The sequence below is a fragment of the Eretmochelys imbricata genome, chromosome 2, assembly GCF_965152235.1.
Source record: "Eretmochelys imbricata isolate rEreImb1 chromosome 2, rEreImb1.hap1, whole genome shotgun sequence".
Lineage (NCBI taxonomy): Eukaryota > Metazoa > Chordata > Testudines > Cheloniidae > Eretmochelys > Eretmochelys imbricata.
In genome coordinates, this window is record NC_135573.1 from 48,220,210 (window position 1) to 48,242,269 (window position 22,060).

General features: G+C 39.0%; 1 protein-coding gene across 4 annotated transcripts in view; it reads right to left on the minus strand.

Moving 5' to 3' along the window:
* CPNE3 (copine 3) overlaps window positions 1-22,060 on the minus strand; it is a 68,055-nt gene that overhangs the window by 22,866 nt on the left and 23,129 nt on the right. For all 4 annotated transcript variants that reach the window (XM_077810051.1, XM_077810050.1, XM_077810053.1 and 1 more), the window contains 7 exons: window positions 20,058-20,197; window positions 18,805-18,984; window positions 14,002-14,076; window positions 8,808-8,879; window positions 7,838-7,921; window positions 6,654-6,743; window positions 560-658 (listed from right to left, as the gene is read on the minus strand). In XM_077810051.1, the coding sequence (XP_077666177.1) occupies window positions 560-658; window positions 6,654-6,743; window positions 7,838-7,921; window positions 8,808-8,879; window positions 14,002-14,076; window positions 18,805-18,984; window positions 20,058-20,189 (732 nt within the window). In that variant the 5' untranslated portion in view covers window positions 20,190-20,197. The remainder of the gene's footprint in view (window positions 1-559; window positions 659-6,653; window positions 6,744-7,837; window positions 7,922-8,807; window positions 8,880-14,001; window positions 14,077-18,804; window positions 18,985-20,057; window positions 20,198-22,060) is intronic.

The window sequence follows — 22,060 nt, forward strand, 5'->3', positions numbered from 1 at the left end:
AATCTACCATGTTACAAGGTTTACAGCACTGTTAACGTTTCATAGCAAAATATATGGGACAGTGTGGTTTCTGAGTTTTTTTTTTAAGAAAGGAAATAAAGACCCAAACAAATGAAAATCCTAGGTTGATTTCTGTGCACTAGTAGCTAAAATCTTAAAGTCTTCGTTGAGATTTATTCAATTACTTAAGTGAGCAAGAACCAAACCTGAAAATTAAGGATAAAGTAAAATCTGACACAATAAGTTCAGGCTTTGGCCTTTTAACAGCAGTGAAATTTATAGTGTATTCTGCATCTTGATGATTATGGATTGGTGAAATTAATTTGGCCCAACAACTTGGATTTTCAGACAAGCGGTTACAAAAAACGAACAAAATATTAAAGCCTATAAAAGTAGATTTATAATGGAAATGCCAACTGAATGTGAACTGAATTGGTGCTACAAGCACTGCCATAAGGCAGTTAAATATTGACAATCAAAGATACTTTGTAGTCTTTGCTCAAAATGAATAAAGCAATTTCACAAAAATGCTCAAGAAACCTAGAGGCTTTGGACTTACCGGTGATGATCGAGAAGCTTCCTTCAGTTTTGACATCGTGGTTAGAAAACTCCCTATGAGATCATGAGACCCATCATTGTCATAATCGTAACACTCTACCTAAAATGAAGCATTATCCAGGATTAGCGAGAGCCAACACTCTATCAAAGTGATGTTGCAATGACACTTCTATAACACAGAAAAAAAGGCAGGTTTTTTTGATACAGTTAGGATTTCAAGTGTGGCAGAAGTTTGCCCTCTGCCATAGACTTAAATTCATGGGGAATATATACAAGTGTCTGAAGGCTAGGCTTTACCAACTGCAGAAAGAAAAGGGAGTCTTACCTACTACTGAACCAGATCCTCCAAGCTGCTGAGCATCCTCATCTTCACGAAAGTCAGTGAGCATCAAAAGTTCAGCATTTTACAGGATCAGGTCCAAGATGGTTAGTTAGGGAGAATGCTACTATTTTATTCTGATCATTTTTAGGAAAAAAGTCACTCCGTGGTGCTTAGTCTGTGCGCCCTTCTGCAGTTATAGACTGGAAGCCTGATTTTCAGAGATACTGACATTCAACTCCTATTGATTTTAGTGGGAGATATGGATGATCAGTACTTCAAGTCAGGCTCCGGGTGTTAGCAGGAGAGCAAAAGCAAGTGGACTGCATTACTGATCCAGAGAGGGGCTCAGAGACAGAGTTCAGTACCTTTCACTGCTGATAATAGAAGCGAGACTTGAGAGTTCTCTCAAGACCAGCAGTCTTAATTATCTGTAAATTTATAACTTCCTCAGAGATAGTATGTTGGCTAAAATCCCTCTTTGCCTGTATTTACAGCCCAATGGTAAGACTTTACTGATCAAATCAATTCACCTTTAACCTTAATGCCTTTCCTTTCTCACTTACTCTTCCTTTCTTGGGTTATTTTTTGCTGTTTAACGGGGTGGGATGGCAGACTGTCATTTTATTTAGCCCAGCTCTATTTTTCCATTGTTGTTTTAACTTTTGTGAAGAATCTGCTCACATACATATAAAAAGTAATAAAATGAAAAGGCTATGACTGTTCTCCAGAATGTCAATTATAATTCTGAATTAAGTTTGTAATATTTAAACTGATATTGCACAAACCACCTCTCTCTATTTAAGAATGATTTTTTGCTCTGAGTATAAAGTAAGATGACTTATTAAAATAACAGCTTCCTAGTTCCAAAATTTCCATTGAAGCACTTTTCCATTATTCAGGATAAATATACAGACCCTGGACAAAAATTTTCCTAAACAGATTCAATCTAAGACATGCTGCTGTTCTCCATGCCCTTCTTTCCTACCCCCCATTAAGACAAAGTATTATACTGTACACTAATAAAGTGCACATTAATAAAGTTATGTTTTCTTTAACGTTTCATTTATGACTGAACAAAAAAAAAACAAAAAAAACAAAAAACCCACTACCTTAATAAAATCTTGGGCTTCTGAGAGAAAATTGCCTGCATAACACATTTCATATTTCTTCATTACTGCCTTTTAGATTGAAAGCTCTATAGTGCAGAGACTGTGCTTTCTTCTGTTGGCATAGCTCCTAGATACATTTTGGCTACCACTGTAATATAATACATAATACATGCACATGCATTGAACACCAAATCATACTTCATACAGGCAACAACAGTATCACAGATGGAGAAACATATATTTCAGCACAGGCAGATGTGATGCAGATTATTTAGGCTCTCTTATGTTGAGCCAATCAGATGTTCACCTAACCAAGCAATTGGTGGAATTCTTAATACCAAATATATTTTTTATCATTCAACAGTAATAATAGCTCGTTCCAAGGTTATCATAAGTGTCTTTTTTATTTAAAGACAGAAAAGATTTCTGGGAGTTTGATATATTAAATACATCTAGCCCAATGTTTCTTTTGAGATCAAAAGGTTGACTGCTCACGCAACAATCTTGGTGGCTCCCTGTAGCAACATAAACATTATCTTTGTTCCCCTCTTCTCTCCTCAGAGCTGATGGATTCAGGCATGCTAGCTCCAAATGAGAGAGGCTCACATTTGTGGTACAGAACGATATTACTGACTCACTGCAACACACACACAATTTAGAAATAAATTAATGAGATAGTGTAGCAAGTTGATTTGTGCATTACTGCTGAATACACAAACTGAGCGACTCAGTGTGTGAAGAGGCATTCATACTGAGGAAAGCTAAAAAAGTCATTTTACTTACTATAATAAGATAGCCTGTTATGCATGCCACTGTGTGTACAAAAGCATTAAAGCATTGTTTAATTCTTCTTCAAAACATTACCACAATTTTACTGTCCCATCTGAAAGTAATTTTAAATCCATAAACTACAATTTCAAAATAAAATGCAGCAGAGATTAGAATCTATCCGGCTTTATTTGTGTAAATCTGGAGCCATGGAAATCCAGTTACTCTGGATATATACCCATGTAACTGAATTCAGAAACTCCACAGCAGGTTTTATTATACACCTACACAGTGTATTCTATTGGGTGAGAAGATTACATTTTGGATCATCCTGAGCTGAAAACAACCCTATCTTATAGGATTTATTTGGTCAAGGAACTACAGTTTTAGTGGGGCTATTTAATGGAAATGAAAAATTCATCTATGACATGTGAAGAAGAGCTGTCACTAGCTCTTTCCTTTCCCTCCCCCCCCCAGGTTGTCAGATTCTGGGCTTACTTATAAAGGTAATCATTACTCTGCTTTATCACTGTTTTATTCTGTGCAGGTTTATACCCATAGTAGCTACATATGTTCCAGCTGCGCATTAAGAAATGAAACTAATGTTTGTCGCATGTGATTTATTCTCTCTTGCATCCTCTCCCCAGGATGGAAATAAGTGCTATGGTAAGTGCTATGGTATATCTTGTTTTGATAGGATTTTGACTAAATGTACACACTGCTGTGACAGATTGGGGAATATGTCTATCAATTTATGAATTCCATTTTGATTTTGTGAATGCCTTACTATACTTCAACTGCCACTTTGAATGTAATCTTAGGGTATGTCTACCCAGGGACACTCAGGAAAGTTAAACTGAATTAAATGAAGGTGTGAATTTAAAATGCATTCCTTCACACTAAGGCCACCTTACTTCCGAATGAGACTATCCATTCAAGGGTTTAATGTGATTTAACCAGTGCTGTAGAAACTGAAGATCGATGAATTGGTTTACCACCCTGGATTTGGCAGCTTCAGTTGAAGCTGAAATCAGCAAGATGAAATTCAACAAAGAGAAGTTTAAAGTATTATGCTTAGGAGGGAAAAAATCATATGCACAAATACAAAATGGGGAAAAACTGGATAAGTGGTTCTAGAACTGAAAAGGGTCTGGGGGTAATGTAGAGGATCACAAATTCAATATGAGTCAACAATGCGAGGCTGTGATGAAAAAGGCAAATGTCATTCAGAGATACATTAGCAGGAGTGTCATATGTAGACCTGGGAGGTAACTGGTACAGTACTAGTGAGGTCTCAGCTACAGTACTGTGCCCAGTTTTGATCATTGCACTTTAAGTAAGATGTGAAAGAGAGTCCAGAGGACAGCAACAAAAAGAGAAAGATATTTAGAAAACATGACCCATAAGGAAAGGTTGAAAGAACTGAGCATGTTTACTCTAAAAAAAGGAGAGAACTAAAAAGGGGACATGATGAGTCTTCAAACACGTAAAAGGGTGCTGCAAAGAGAATGGTGATCAATTGTTCTTTATGTTCATTGAGGGTAGGACAAGAACTTTTTGGGTTACTTTGAAGCAAGGGAGATTTAAATTAGATATTACGAAAAACTTTCTAATTATATGGGTAGTTAAGTTATGGAATAGGTTACCTAGAGAAGTTATGAAATGCTCATCATTAGAGGTTTTTAAGAACTAGTTAGACAAAACAGCTGACAGGCACGGTCTAGGTATACTTAATTCTTCCTCAGCATGGTGACAGGGGGAAATGGACTAGATGATCTCTTGAGGTTCCTTCTGGCATTACATTTTTATGATTCTTTGATAGAAAGCTTCTCTTGCTTTGTAATTCAACCAGCATGATTGCTTCTGTAACTTGGAATTTTTGTTTTGCAGGAAATTTTGACACTTACATTTGTTTTTGTTCCAAACTGGAACAAAAAAAAAAAAACAACCACATTTTGAAATTTTCCATGCAATGGAAGTTTGAAAAATTTCAGTTTCTGAATTTATTTTTTCATTTTTACATTATTTCACGACATGCCAATGGTATTACTGCATAATATACTCTATTTCATGACAGATCAGTAGTAATGTAAAAACAAAAATGAAAAAAAAACCCATAAAATTAAATTCAAAATATAGTTTCAAATTTTTCCAAAATAGATTTTGTTTCAAAATATTCTCCCTGCAAGAATTCATGTTGAAATAAAAACTTCTGAAGCATTTCAATTTCTACATAAAAACAATTTCCATCAGAAAAAAAAACATGTAACAGAAAATTTCTGGTTTCAGAGTAACAGCCGTGTTAGTCTGTATTCGCAAAAAGAAAAGGAGTACTTGTGGCACCTTAGAGACTAACCAATTTATTTGAGCATAAGCTTTCGTGAGCTACACGATGAATCAATCCAATGAAGTGAGCTGTAGCTCACAAAAGCTTATGCTCAAATAAATTGGTTAGTCTCTAAGGTGCTACAAGTACTCCTTTTCTTTTTGAGAAAATTTCTGACCAGCTTTAAGCCTGAGCATAGGCTTGAAGAAATTTGTTGTGTTTCACCTTCTGTCTTTCGGCCTTAGCTTTTCCATCACTAGTTCTCAAGTTTCCGCCTGTCATGCAGGGTGTCAAAAAACCAAGAACTTTTGGGTGATGAGGACTAAGGGGTGTTTGGGGGTCAGGGTGTCAATGGTTGCAGATAATGTTCAGTAAGGATTCACTAGATTGACTCCTTGTCCTGTGAGTGGAGCCCACCTTATCCTCCTAGGCTATTTGAACCATCCTTCTCTACAGAGGAAAAAGGACTGAACCATCACAGATTCAGTTAGGACAAGAAGGCAGGCAACACTGCATTCATCTTCTCTCCGAACATCAAATCCAAAAGTGGTGCTTAAGATAAGGCAGGTTCATTTGAATTCACTCATCTGACAACAAAACCCAGAGCTGAAGCTAACAGATTATGATGCTCCTTTATGGACCAATGACTAAAGGCAGCGAAGGACGTCAATGGCAGCAGAGATCCATTTTCTTGAAATATGCTGCCCGTGTTGTCACAATGTCTCTGCTTTGGGAGCTAGCGGAGTGAGGAAGGGAGATACTACTAAATAGTTAGTAGTGAAATAATTACATTTGTAAAATGTCCTCCTGACTAGAGGATTCCAAATTAAAATATTTCAAATACTAGCTCTATACCCAAATCAGTTAATGTTAAAAACAGCTTGGCATCAGAAGGTTTTGTCTGGGTAGATCCAGCGATTCAATGCTAATGCTTTGCTACTGTGCTTTATTCATGGGGATCCCCATGAACATTCATTCTACTCCTCAGGCTAGCAGGAACTGGGATTATTGTGTAGGTAATATCTAAGCAATGGAGGAAAGAACGAAGCAATTGGTCAGCAAAGTCCAGTTGAGCAGGCTGAGAAAAAGGACCTGATGGCTGTGACACACATCCAGGAAAGAAAGGGAATTAAACAAGTGTGAAACACGTATAAGGCACCAGGCGACAGACAGTCATATGCAGGGGAGCAAGAAAGAGTAACAGCCAAAAGGATTCTAACTGACTGTAAATGTGCAAGTAGACAGCCCACACTTTTAACAAGTCTGAGAACTGATGCTGTGTTAACATTAATTCAAAAGAAAAAATGGAGAGAAATACACATTTACTCTAGGTTAATCGGCTTCCCTAACTCTGGAAGTCAGTTTGACAAAATTTTTAGGAGATACCGTAACACAAACTATCAGGTCATCATTATCATCATCCCTGTTTTCTGTTACTTATAATAAAAACCTGTATTTTGAATTTAACTTAAAATTAAGAGGATAAACAAGTTAAATGAATATTCATTATATTTGCTAACTGTTCTCTAGATACATTAAGGACAAATGCAATGCATCATTTAAATATTACCTTGATTGTTTTATCCATATCACTGTAACACAGAGAATTGAGAGGTATTTTAAAGGGCTTCCAGACAGGATTCAAGTTGTTTTTTATAACCTGCCAAAAAGATTTGATAAAATAGCATTGTTAGCAAGGCAAGATGGAGAGGGACTATCAGTTTTGCCCTGTTTTTATTCCATAACTATAACAAATATGGAAAGTGTTGACCTCTGAGGCAGTCACAAAAAACATGTACACATGACAAGGATATAACAAGACCCGGATCATCACAACAGGAGAAAGTTTTGTTTTAACACCAAGACCTTGGAGGAAGTTGGATGCTGCTGCTCACTGCTAGGTCAGTATTTTCCAAAAGGGAAATTTAATCTATCATGCCATTTAAATCCCAAACTGGAGAGGATGTAACATTCCAGTACCTCTGTACTGGAAGACCCAAAGCATAGGCAGCATTTTGCTATATACCCCCACATCTTACCAGTAGAAGCAAGACAATGGGGTAAAATCATCATTTCCAGAAGTTACATTTCACTCCACCAAATGTTTATACTGAAAACACCATTTCCAGAAGTATTTCCTCCAGAGATTCAAGGGTTAAGGGAAGGGGGCGGGGCAGAAGAGATGTGCAAGTCAGCAAAGGCCACTTTATAACCTCCTCATGTCTATCAAGCAAAAAGAATCTTAGTGCTGTAAGGGACTGTGCCTTCCTCTAAATTTGTTCATTATTTAAATACTGATTAGGGCTTCAGGCTCTCCTGTAAGTATTTAGTAATAAGTTATACACTTATTTTAAGCAGTAAATATCAGACCTAGCTGAAGTTGTCATTCTCCGATATTAATAGTAATATTATAATAGCATCTAGGTGTTCCTACCAAAACTAGACCATTATGCTAGCCATTACATACATCTAAACAATCGCTGCCCACAGGGTTTACAATCTAAATGGACAAGAGTAAGAAAAAGCAGTATTATCCACATTTGAGTGCCAGAGACATTTCATGACTTTCAAGTCACACAGAAAAAAAGTTTAACAGGAGACCTGAGTTTTCCCATCTCTGAGTCCCAGTTTGGCGCCTTAACCACAAGATTAACTCTCCTGCTCTAAAGGTGCTGTACCTTTAGTGCTATGTTATACATTTAAAGTCAGATTAACTCAATAAAACTCTAGTTTCTTGTGAACAACCTCCCCTACCTCAGTTCTGTGAACCATTACCCAGTTCCCTTCCGAGGTCTGCTTGTGGAACTCCAAGTAAGGGTCTGACTTTCCAAAAATATCCTGAGTTTAAAAAATAGGCAGTTATCACATGGCATGAATGTTATCAAACACTAATTAATATACATAGTCCGATAAATGGAAGGTAAACAAGAGACTCCTTCCTAAAAACTATTAAACATCTTTCTGATGAAGAATACAAATCACTTTTCAGGTATCATTCTCATTATTGCTTTTTAAAAAACAGGATAGTTTATATTAACAAGCCAAAGAATTATATAGCTATGAGTAGATTAGAAATATTCTTTAAATATAAGGTGAGATTCTGTGCTCTGTAAACACTGCCAGACAATTCCATCTCAGGGCAATGGGACCACTAGGTGTATGAAGGGCAGGACCCGAATTCAAAGCTGCCTAATTAGAGCATTATAAAAATGTAAAATAGAAGCATTTCTTCCCTACACACTTATTTTTAACATCTATTTTAGAATTTCATAGAGCAATTAAAGCGTTTAGAGATTCTAATGCCAGCCCTGAAGTGGTTTCTTTATTATAATGGATTTGCCCACTCTAACATATACTTTGTCTGAAAGTGAACTTTCTACAGTTATTTATTTTAGTAAATAAAATTAAAATGCAAAAGCATTCACACTAATGAACAGATACAAAGCTGGGATTAATTTATATGGACAGAGTTAAGTCTTGTTCAAAGAATATTTTGGGCAATATACCTGTCTCACTTTAGAATTTGGTCAAGATTCATTCTAAAAACTTCAATGTAATTCACAAAATGTTCTGTTTCTATAGTTTTCTTCTACTGTAAGCAGTATCTTAGTAGACTTAATTTCTTCAACGAAGAATCCCAGAATGAATCAAGCCCTGTCATTATTTATTTATAAGAGTATCATTATTTTAATGCTTTGTTATTATAAATACAACCATTAAGTACCTTATTGTCTAGTTTCCTTGCTTCTATTTCGAACAAGACCACTCTGTTATCCTTTACTTCTTCTGCTGTAATCTAGGTAGATAAAAGAAGGACGAACATTTATTCTGTGTTCAGATACTATATACTTCACTAATATTATTCACAACATACCTAGAAAGGGTAGATGTGAAATATTTTATTTAAATATAGAAGTACTTGAAGATCCTTGGATGAAAAGGTAGGACACAACTCTGAAGTGTTTTAAAAACATCAGGCAAGCTTTACAACTCCTATGTTAGTAGGTAAATAGTCTCATTTTACAAATGAATAACCCAAGATACAGATGTTAAGATTCACATTTGCAACAGTGGCCACTAATTTTGGATGGCTCAAGTTGAGACATACAGGTCCCGATTTTCAGAAGCAAGCACCCCTAATGCAGCTGAAGTCAACAGATGCTGAGAGCATTCAATACCTCTGAAAATGGGCATCAAAAGTTGAAACCCCAAAAAAGGGACCACTTTGAAGATTTTGGATTATTTATTTGCCAAATGCCACAGACCCAGTGCCAGAACCAGGTTTAGAACCTACGAGTTCCAACACCAAAATGTCCCTGCTCAATGAGATAAAAGAGCTTGCTGAACTAACTGTACAGAGGAACATTTTCAGAGCTTCTCTCACATCCACTAGATGGTGAGATCTGTCTTTATGCAGTTCAAGTTCAAGCTTCTAAACGGTTTTCATATTTAAAAAAAACACTGTGGTGCAGCACACTTGGAAACCTGCTAAACTGTGGTTATAGCTAGAAGGCAGACAGCATTCTAAAAGGAATTTTACTGCTGTTCTGTCATTTTCAAAGGCAAAAAAGGGATGCTCTGTGAGGTCTTTAACTCTACAGGCAGATCACAGACTGAAGTCAAAGTTTGTCTGTTGGTCTCAACTTTATAACTAGCAAATAATAGTCTGTGGGAGGTATCATCCTCAGACGCAGCATACTCTGTTCCATTATGTACTTGACCAATTCTGATATCGGAAGAACATGCGGCAAGTAACAATAATACCATTTGTATCCAGTCCTCTGAACAGCAATATCACCACAAACTTATGGACATCTTTGAACAAAGTATTATAATAGCAGCTAGAAATCGTACATGGATGTTGGGTTGAAAAAAAATCTCTTATACATGGGAGGTGACCCCTACAAGTTTGCCAAAGGTTATGCTTTTTGGCTACAAAGTCACTTTCGTACACAATTTGGAAAGTCACCAATTTTAGCTGAATAAAGTAGACCAGATTTCTACATTTCACTGTATAGAATAGAGGTGGTGCAAACTAGGGCACTAACATTGTAGCCTGAAGAAAGTGTACAGGACATATGAAGATAAGATCCTGGTGCCTCTGAATAATGTTTAATTTCCTGGTTGGCAGTATCCCACAATATTTAAATTAACAGACTCAGCCTATTAATTGCTGATCTCAATGGAGCATTCCCATTAGAACTGCATTGCCAAATCTGTCCATCCATTTTGCTAACATCCATCACCACTGTGAAGAATTTGAGAGATCTGCATTAATTTTATGATTCATCTTTCTTTCTCCCAGTGAGTCTGCTGGTTATTTTGATGCTGGCTAAAAGGTAAAGCTAAATCAGCCTTAGTTAGCTCTGGTCTACTCTACAAACTTACGTTGGTATAAACTACTTCGCTCAGGGGTGTGAATTTTCCATATCCCTGAACAACATAGTTCTATTGACCTATCTTCCCATTGTAGACAGTGCTATAATGACAAGAAGGCTTCTCCTGTGAGCATAGCTACTGCCTCTCGGGGAGGTGGAGTACCTAGGCAGGAGCTCTCCAATCAGCGTGGGTAACGCCTTCACTAAGTGCTACAGCGGTTCAGGGTGCAGCTGCACTGCTGCAGCACTGTAAGTGCAGACAAGCCCTTAGCTTTGGTCTGCAGGAACCCAGACAATGGCTGTAGACAGCACCAAATGCTGACGGCTCAGATGGACAATCCAGCAGTGGATTCAGTATAAGTCTGCCTCTGTCCCACCTGGGAAGAAGTATAAGCCCAACTGACCAGGTTGTGTTGCTCTAGGACAAACACAGGGACTTTGAAAAAATAAAAGACTACCTGTGAACCTGGGGGGCGGGGCAGGGATGGACAGAGGGAACCACAATAACTGAAGGGTCAGACAGAGGGGTAAAGGTTGCACTTCCCAATGCTGGGGGGGGCGGGGGGGATTACTCGGACAGGAGCTACCTAAATTGCAAGGAAAGGTTAACGTTTTGGTAAGATCTATATGCATATTATCTTCTGTTTGATTTTTTTCCCTCTCCTTTTGTTGTGTCCCTATAAATAAATCACACTTTGTCTTCGACAAGCTGTTCTGTCACTTCCTGGAGACAAGTTGAAGCAGGAGCCAAAATCCAAGTGGACCTGCCAAGGATACAGTTGAGGAACATGGGTGCTGTGATCTGGGAACCCAGCCTAAAAGTGGTGAGAGTTATAGGAAAGAAGTACAGGCATAGACCCGTCACTTGCATTAGGGTGCCCACAGGGAGACCGAGTAAGGGAGTCAAAGATACAACTTGCCATAAGCCATGACAACCAAGTGATCCAGGAAACTACAGGCCTGTTAGTTTGACCTCAATGAATGCAAGATCTTAGAACAAATTTTGAAAGAGAAAGTAGTTAAGGACATAAGGGTAAACAATAATTGGGATAAAAATAAAACACGGTTTTACAAAACGTAGATTATGCCAAACCAACCAGATTTAAATTTATTTATTTATTTGGAGATGGTAACTTACTTTCTAGACAAAGGAAATGCAGTAGATCTAATCTACCTGGATTTTAGTAAGGCATTTGATACAGTTCCACATGGGTAATTAAATTGGAGAAGATGGGGATAAATATGAGAATCGAAAAGTGGGTAAGGACTTTGCTAAAGGGGAGACTACAATGGGCCATACTGAAAACCAAAAGGTCAGGCTGGAAGGAGAACTAGTGAAGTTCCTTGGGGATCTCTGTCTTGTGATCAGTCTAATTTACATTTTCATTAATGACCTTGGCACAAAAAAGCAGGAATGAGATAATAAAATTAGGATGTTGGGAGATACTTACTCATATGGAGGAGGACCAGAACATCATATATGGGATTAATAGAAATGGGATGAAGTTTAATAGTGCAAAGTGAAAGGTTTTGTTGTTAGTCCTTAAGTGCATGAATTTTTACTATAAATTGGGGACATATCAGTTAGAAGCCATAGAGAAGGAGAATGACCTGGATATATTGCTCAACTACAGAATGACTATGAGCCACCAATGTGACGTGGCAGGGAAAAAGCTACTGCTACCCTAGGATGCATCAGCCAAGGTATTTTTAGTAGAGACAGGAAAGTGTTATTACCATTCTAAAAGGCACTGGTGAAATCTCAACTGGAATACGGTGTGAAATTTTGATCTTCCACGTTAAAGGTTTATTCAAACTGGAACAGGTGCAAAGAAGGGCTACTAGGATGATCAAGGGAATGGAGAACCTACCTTACAAAAGGACCGTGGCTTGTTTAGCTTAACCAAATGAAGGCTGAGGGGAGATGACTGCTTTCTATAAATACATCAGACGGATAAACACCAGGGAAGGAGAGAAGTTATTTAAGTTAAGGGCCAAAGCTGGCACAAGAACAAATGGATATAAGCTGGCCATCAATAAGGTTAGGCTTGAAATTAGACGAAGGTTTCTAACTATCGGAGGAGTGAAGTTCTGGAACAGCCTTCAAAGGGGAGTAGTGAGGGCAAAAACTTGTTTCAAGACTAAAGCTTAATAAGTTTACAGAGAGGATGGTATAATGAGACTGCCTACAATGGCACACAGCACATCTGCGACTGCTATTAGCAAATATCCCCAATGGCTGGAGATGGGACACTAGACAGGGAGGACTGAGTCAATACAGAAAATTCTTTCTAGGTGTCTGGCTTGTGGGCTCACCCATATGCTCAAGATTTAACAGATCGCCATATTTGGTGTCAAGAAGAAATTTTCCCCTTGGGCAATTAGAGCTCCTGGGAGGGGTTTGCCTTCCTTTGCAGCATGGAGCGTGGGTAACTTGAACTACTGTAAATGGTAGATTCTCTGTAACTTGAAGTCTTTAAATCAAGATTTGAGAATTTCAGTAACTCAGCCAGAGATTAGGGGTCTATTACAGGAGTGGGTGGGTGAGGTTCTGTGGCCTGTGAAGTACAGGTGGTCAGACTAAATGATCATGAGATTCCCTTCTGACCTTAGAGTCCATATTAACTGAATATCTCTAGCCACCCTAGTACTGGTTAAAAGCCCCTACTGATGCTGCAAAACTGACCCCAAAATAAAGATCATTAATGGGTTCTCCATCCACTCAGCTCCCACATCAAGAAATACCCTTCAATGCCAGCATGGTTGTTGCTTATACTCTTATTGGTTGCCAAATCTACAGTTCTATCACTCACTGCTTGACAACCCAATAATTGTATATATGTTAGTGTTTACTCTTTTTTCTGTAGGAATAGATCTATTTAAAGTTACCAATCTTTAGGGCTACTTTGAAGTTTCATTATTGCTTTAGTTGGTCATGAGCAAAGACCAGGAATTTTAACGTTTGTGTCTCAATTCCATTACCTAGTTACCCTTTTGATGTAACCTCTTGCTGTTCTCTGCCGAAAAGATTATATATTGCTCAGGACACAGACCGCCTTAATTATTTGTAAAGCTCTAGACACACCTACAGTGGTTACCACTAAATATTAGCCATTTATCTAGTTACCACACTGGTATCATGATACTACATTAGACTTCTATCCTAATTCTGTTTATGTAGGATACAGCCTGAGATGAAAGTAAAATCATTTGCGAAGAAAATAAAAACTAATAAGAGTCCACATTTGCTCAGGACCTGAGGGTAAGTAATTGAAAGAAGCAATTTGATTTTTGTTGTTTAAATAAATAAATAATAAATGAAAAGCGTTCACCCACTTGAGTTTATTTGAGCCTCTGAAGACTCTTTGATTTTGATAAGTTGGTCAACACAGAAGTACTGTTTTGTAAATTGAAAGCTGCAAACAAACAGCTGTGAAAGAAATATTCCTGTTACTATGATGTGATAGAACACATTTAACTCAGTAAGAGAAACAACTTGTGGGCTATATGCTAGAAGGAAAAAGCCAAGTATCATCCTACCGTAATGCTTCCTTTCCCGGCAGGTTTGCCATTTTTAAACATTAATGGTCTTGTTAGTGTCTTGCAGGAGACTATCTGTCAAAACAAAAGTTAAATTATAATAACTCTTGACAATTAACAGTTTTTCACATTGAAAGAAACAAGTGGTGTTGCATGTTCCATTTTAGGAAACTATTCTACCATGAGAACTCCAGCATTACTTTTATTTCTTATAGCCTTCAATATGTTTGGATAATATTTAAAGATATGAAGCTATATGCAACTTTGACTACACGACAGAAGTAACAACAAGGTAAGAACTACAAGAAATCCTTTACACACCAATAATTTCAACAGTAGAATAAGGACTTTTCCTGAATAGCTGCTAAAGATGGCTTGTATCTGACATGATACATACATACGTACATTAATATATATCAGGGAGATGCCTGAAATTGTGAGATTAGACTATCCCTTAATTCTTGACACATTGCATTTGGATTTATACATATGGCAAATAATTTAAGCAATCAGATTGCTGAAAAAGTACATTTTTGTTTTATTTTGTTATTTTACCTACATTCAGAATTTCAGGCTTAGCTTCTACTAGTACTCAGTTCCTCTTTTGGGGAGGTGGGGGGAGTATCTTTTAAAAAGAATGCGAAGAGACAAGAGAGACAAACTTCTTTCAAAAAGATCCCTTTCATAATTTTATATCAAAACGCAGAACAAACTGCATTGAGTAACAACATTAAACAGGAAGACAAGGTCTTTTAGGAAGACAATTTACTTTTCTTTGTCTCTCGCTGAAGCAAACAGTAATGACAGCAACAAGAACCTTCATAAATAAACTTTCAGCACTGTGCTGTTAGTTTCCCCATCTTGGAATCTCTAAACTTTCCTTCTAGAAGAGGCTCAAGTAGAAAAGCCAGCAACTTTGAATTCCATAGTTTCACTTTCCAATTAGATGCCAGTTATCTAGGCAAATTAGCAAGTGCAGAGAAGGAGTTCTTGCTGTAGGTAGATAAGATACTTGAATTTTTCTAAAAATACCTGAAATTATTGTCCTGAAATACCTGAAATTAGCCCAGATGCACTGGAACCTGATGCCTCATTAAAAAGCCTCAAAATTAGCAATTCATATAATTCACTGATGTTTGCAATGTTTTGCAATCATGCCACATGATCTTGTTTTTGATCTTGCAGAAAGGAAGAGTATCATGCTGCTGTTACAATGCTTTAAGGTACAGATTAATAGCTACTATAGGATTTTCTATGGAGCCTGACTTAATAGCTCAAGTGTCATGTCATGACAACAGTAGTTTGGAATCTGCAAGCATTTGGGTATTCTGTATGGCAGTGACTAACTATCATTTCTCATTTATTCCTAGTCCACCTGTTCTCTAAACAGCAATCTGCTTAATTACAGCCAGGGATATGCCAACCTCTTCATGGGCCGTCTTGAAGAAGAATTTCTGGACAAACACAAGCATGAAACCAATAAGATACCTGAGATACATAGATGATATTTTCATCCCCTGGACAGACACCTAAACTACCTCATAGATTTTCACTACAACTTCAGCAACTACCACCAACACATAAAAGTCTCTCTAAAACACACCCACACTAGCAACAACTTCCTGGACACGAAGATCAATTTCGACAACGGAATCCTACAGACAACAATGTACAAGAAACCCACGGATCACCACACCTACCTTCAGAGGTCCAGTAAGCACCTCAAGCACATGAGGAAATCTGTTATCTACAGCCAGGGACTTAGATACCACAGAATATGCTGACAGGAGAAAGTCTAGGATAAACACACTTAAAACTGCCTTCACCAAACAAGGACACTCCGAATCAGAGAAATAGATCACTTTATGGAATGGGCCACCCAAATAACCCAATAGAACCTGCTTCAATACAGAAATAAAACCTCCTTTGACCACACACCCCTAGTTGTCACCTATCACTCCACATAGGTACCAATATGGGTTATCAGATAATCACAACACATACTTGATGGGAACCACATTCTGAAAGAAATTTTCTGAACCCCTACTTCTGGCCTTCAAACAATCCCCCCACCTCTCCAAGTTCATCAGAAGCAAACTCCCCACATACCAGGACACACCAACTAAAAGCGGCACCAGACCCTGCATTGCAGCTTTGCAGTTTTCTTCAGATTCAGAATACCACTGCAAGAACAACAGATGCAAAACCTGCAGACATACCTCCACTGCTAGCATGGTCGAAACTGTGTGTTGTGGGGGGTGTTAAGATCCATGGATCCTTCACATGCGTATCACAACATGAGGCGTACACTTCTTCCAATGCACTAAATGCCCAAACAACATCACTATGGTCTTGAATGAACTCACACAAAAAAAATGATAAGACAAAAGTACCTTATCACCGTCAGGTGAACACTTTTCACAAAGCGATCACTCTATATCTGACTTCTCAGTCGTTATTCTCAAGGGACGTCTGAACAAAACCTTTTACAGTTGGGCCTGGGAGCTTAATTTCATAATTTTGCTAAATACTAAAAATCATGGACTGAATAGAGATACTGGATTTATGACTTCTTGGAACAATCTATAACCCAGTTAAACCTTGCCCCTCAGCCTCTTTTCCCCCTATGACTAGAGAAGTGTTAACAGGTCACCTGAATGATCCCTTGAAATGTGTGTTAACTACTCATGCTAAACAATCTGTACCATCTTGAATTTAGCTGTGACTCTGAGTACATTTCCCAGACCTAAAGATCTCAAAAGCTTGTCTCTCTCACCAACAGAAGTTGGTCCAATAAAAGATCTCACCCTCTTGTGATAGAGATAATATTCTCTCTCTCATATTCTACTTCGACTAGCATACATTAGACAAAACCTCAAGACGAGTGCTCACAGAATGATCTTATGTGCGGAACTGAAAGAAAAACAAACTCGCAGAGACTCTTACGCCTGGTCTACACAAGGAAATTAGTGAAAAATCCACACACTTGAGCAACGCAGTTAAACTGACCTAACTCCCGGTGTAAACAGTGCTAGGTTGATGGAGAATTCTACTGTTGACTTAACTACTGCCTCTCAGGGAGGTGGATTACCTACCCCAATGGGAGAACTCTTCCAGTCCACATAAGTAAGTAGCTGTAACATTTTAAGTGTAGACAAATTAGCAGAGACTCTTATTCTTCACTTACGAGTGCTATCCCCTCATGAGCGTGGTTATAGGTCAATGCATATAAAAGAGGCATAGCTTAAAGTAAGCTTACTATTACATAGTTTTAGTAGAAATCAAAGTGGGTAATAAAATTGACACACTACACCCCATATTCTTCATAGAAATATTATATGATTATAGCATAACTATGATGTTTTATCCAAGATCAGACATGTAAGATATCATTAGAAAGGTTATGATTTTCTGAATGTGATTATCCTATTTGTATGCCTGTCTCATTTTTGTATCTAAAGTTAAGAATATAGACTGTACATCTGTAGTACAAAAGTGTTTGCACCTGGGGAATGCCCACCAGACAGAATGCAATTAGTCTGGCTGGCTAGCTGGGGACAAGTCAATGGACCATTAGGGAGAACAATGGGTCTTTAAAGATGCTAATCTCTGGGATGCTACAAACGGCCTTTGACTCATGGCTGCTTTGACACTGCAGGGTCATGTGATTATGAAACCTGGCACTGGACTCCATGATAGAATACCAGTATTTTCCACTGATGGGGGGCGAGGAACCACACAGGAAAACAAAGGATTCCTGCCATATGTAAAACCTATTTCAGGCAGGGGAGGGATGTAATCAAGGTTTGTTATTCACTGAATCCCTGCCCAGGATGACAGCTGGAAACATCTAAGAAACAAGGACAAAGGTGGGGGGAGAGGGAGGGGGCAAGAGGAGGACTGAGCCCAGGCTGGAAAAGGTGTCTGGCCTGTGAAAGAAACACCTAGAGTTTAAACTGCAAGCAAGAGCAGTTTACCTTCAGGAACCTCTGCAATCTGCCTAAAACAACATTTAGGGTGAGAAATTACTACTTGTAATGACAGGTTTCAGAGTAGCAGCTGTGTTAGTCTGTATCTGCAAAAAGAAAAGGAGGACTTGTCGGCACCTTAGAGACTAACAAATCTATTTGAGCATAAGCTTTCGTGAGCTACAGCTCACTTCATTGGATGCATTCGGATGCTGTAGCTCACGAAAGCTTATGCTCAAATAAATTTGTCAGTCTCTAAGGTGCCACAAGTACTTTTCTTTTTACTTGTAATGAGTTTCTTTGGTGTGTTAAGCTTAGTTTGCATGTTTGTTTTATTTGCTCAATACCATCTGCTTTGATCTGTTTGCTAACCCTTATCACTTAAAAATCTATCTTTTGCAGTTAATAAACGTGGTTTTTGTTTTCTCTAAAATCAGTTTGTGGAATTCATACATGAGGGGGCAGAAAGCTATGGACATCTTCCTCCACACTGAGGAAGGGAGCAAATTTCAAGAGCTTACACTGTACAGTTCTCTGTGCAGTGCAAGACTACAATTTTGGGTTTACACTCCAGAGGGGGCGTGAACTTAGTGCTGGGTCATTCCTAAGCCGAAGCCTTCCCATAAGTGCTGATTTCTGTGTCTGTCTGCAGCTGGGTGTGTGCTGGAGGAGGCTTGCAGGCGGGGCTCAGCAGGACAGTGTAAGGGAACCCAGGCTGGTGGAACAGGTGGGCTCAGTAGTACCGCAGCACATCAGGTGACACCCTGGGAGGCCAGGAGTAACCAGTCACAAACATATTCCCTGTAGTACATGCTCAGGCACTGTTTGAACTCACTTGTCCCAGTGTGCATTCAAATTCTCCCAGGAAGTCATCATCACTTAGATCAATGGTTTTGTTGTCAATGTCATAAATCCCAAATTTAAACTTCTGAACCAGTTCAAAGTAGTAATCAATTAGGAACCTCTTGGCGAACTTTGGGTTCAAGGAATTCTTAACCCTTTCTGTGCGATCAACCTGCAAATAGAAAAGTCACATTACCAAGATGTTCATCAACTGGCTCATACAACTATGCTGGTGGCCAAATCAATTCACATCTCATGCTAGGCTTCCAAGAGCCCTGCTAGGTACAAGTATAATAATATGCACTTCTGAACACCTTTCATCCTAGTAGAAAGTACTTTACAAACTAAATTTTACAAAATCCAGGTGTGGTACACAAGGCATATTTAAGGATCAGTTCTCCCACCAGTGAAACGCAGTCACTTCTGGACATTTCATAAATAAAATGTAACATTTTGTCCAAAGTGAAGGCTGGGAGAGATGAACTCAGAAATGTTTGAAAAACCTAGTAGTCCTGATGAAATCATCACACTGGACAAGAACAAACAATGCGAGAACAGGAAGACATCAAATCATTAGAAAGGGCAACACTGGCAGTTTTGGGGGCAAGCACACACTATTCCATTAGAAGACAAGAGCAGTTGCTGCTTCTGTGTTAGCTCCTCCAGTACACCAGAAGGCCTGCTGCCTGCCCGTCTATTCTCTGCAGAGAGCAGGGCCCCTCCAGGAAATTAAACTATGAGTACACCACAGAGCTTATAACGGTGCGGAGTGTCTGCACTAGCAGTGCAGCTATGCCAACAGGAACAGGAGAGAGCTCTCCCATCAACTTAATTACTCCAGCCCCTGCAAGCAGTGGTAGCTATGCTGGTGGGAGAAGCTCTTCAGCTGACATAGCGCTGTCCACACCGGTGCTTAGGTAGGTTTAACTTCTGTCGCTCAGGGGGTGGCTTATTCACACCTGAGAGACATAATTTATACCAACTTAAGATGTAGTGTAGCCATAGCCTCAGATATTATAAGAGCCTAGATAAAATAAAATTACCACTCGCACGGTGCAGCTCCGTAGCAGGTTACATGTCCGTGATTGATACACACACACACTCTCTGGCCTGAAGGATCTAGTAGAGTTGGTAAGTCATAAGAACTATTGAAAGTAACTCTAGTACCTCACTATTTTCATTGTTAGAAATACTCAGCCAGACTGTACTTTAAGAATATTCTAGGAAAAAAGTGTCATACTCTACCTCATACCACTGTTGCCCACTTGTATTATGGAGAAGTACACACAGCGGGTCCGACTTTGAACCAACATCTTTATCCAGGAGATTGTTGCAGGAGATGGTCAGCTCCACCTTTGTTACACACTGTGCCGCCATCTGCTAATCTGGAAATAAGTAGAAGAACTAAATATTAAAAAAAATATAGACTCCAAAAATAAACAGATGCAACCTAAAAGCATCAGGAAGTAGGCGTAGTATGAGCCTCTCAAGAGCAAGATTTGGAGCTCTAAGTGCTACCTGGACAAGTCACACTGGCACATATCCATATATTGTAACAAACTTCTAGCTTCATTTAAATAAAAAAAACTTCATTCCAATCATTAACACACAAAAATGTGTATACAAGATGAAAGATTCAGGCTTCTCAAACCATCTGGGTACCAAAGTAAGAAACTGGAAATAGCACTAGAAAACCGTATCAATTAAATAAGATACTTCTGGCACACTTTTCACCCTGAGTTCTTAAAGCACTTAATAAACATTAAGTGATTAAGCTGCAAAACACCCATATGAAGGTCTTCACTGTCACATAATACAAAAACTAATTGAAAAGGAAAATTGGCAAATTCAGAGCTGAAATTAATTCCCACACACAATGCATATGTAGTATGCACCTCTCTGCAACAGGATACTGAAGCCAAGAACTTAGCAGGATTTTAAAATTTATATAAAATCCTGGGCTAAAGCCAACCTCTAATTACGAGGGTTAGGAGGAGGAAAACTTTAGCTGGGAGCATATTATCCCGTAAGTGCCTACTATAAACTTTCTTGGACATCCTCTGAAGCATCCCGAGTCTTTCCTTGAACCCAAAGGAGGCCCACTAGCAAGAAGTGCTGCACAAGCAGTCCATCACCATCTGGTTCCTGGACTGCAGTTCCAGCTCTTACTCTAGGACAGTTATAATGTTTTATTTTTAGTTTAATATTAAACTATAGCTTAACTTTGGTAATACATTTGTTACAGCCCTGGCTGAATCCCCACTTGAACAGTCACGAGTCTGCTGATTTGGGCTCCAAATTTTCGATCCCATGTGCTTCCAAACCAACTGAACGTGAGCAGTGTCCAGTGTTTCTAGTTCTGCCCTCTCAAGCATTCCCATCTGGAACAACTCCTTGGAAAACTGGACCCTGCAGTCAACCCTACCCTCAGCTGTCTGCTTAACCCACCAAATTCTTTCAGAAGCCTACGCACACTCTTTCCTGAACTCCACTCTCATGGGTACTCCAGTTTATACCACCTAACAGTTAAAGTAAGGAAAAATGCAGGCTTTGCAAAGGAACTTCTTAAAAAGTCATATGTGTACATACGCGTGCACACACACACAGAGAAAGCTGAAGAGTTACAGATCTATAGAAAAAATGCAAACACCTAAATGCAATTCCCTCCCTCAGAGTCCTCACCGCTACCAAGACAGTGGGCTGCGTTTTGGTCAGTGTCCTTTAGGGAGAAGGCAAGGCTCTTCTGTGCCCCAGTTCCTTCAGCTGAGTCTTCACAGAATGATAGGACTGGAAGGGACCTCAAGAGGTCATCTAGTCCAGTCCCCTGCACTCATTGCAGGACTTAGTGTTAGGAAGACCAGTGGTCCCCAACGTGGTGCTCGCGGGTGCCAAGGCACCCACCAGGGCATTTATGTGCACCCACCTATTGACAAGGGAGCGCTTCCGCTGGACAACCCGCTGCCGAAATGCTGCCAAGAAGCAGCAACGCCAAGAAGCGTTGCCACCAAAATGCCGCTGCTTCTTGATGATGCCACTTCTCGGCGGCATTTCAGCGCCCGCTACACTCTTCTGGGAACATGAATATGCTATTGCAACAGAAAGGTTGGGGACCACTGATCTAGGCCATTCCTGACAGATGTTTGTCTAACTTGCTCTTAATCTCCAATGATGGAGATTCCAAAACCTACCTAGGCATTTGTCCTTACTGAATGAATTTCATCTTATTTACTTCTCCAGTTTGCCCAGAT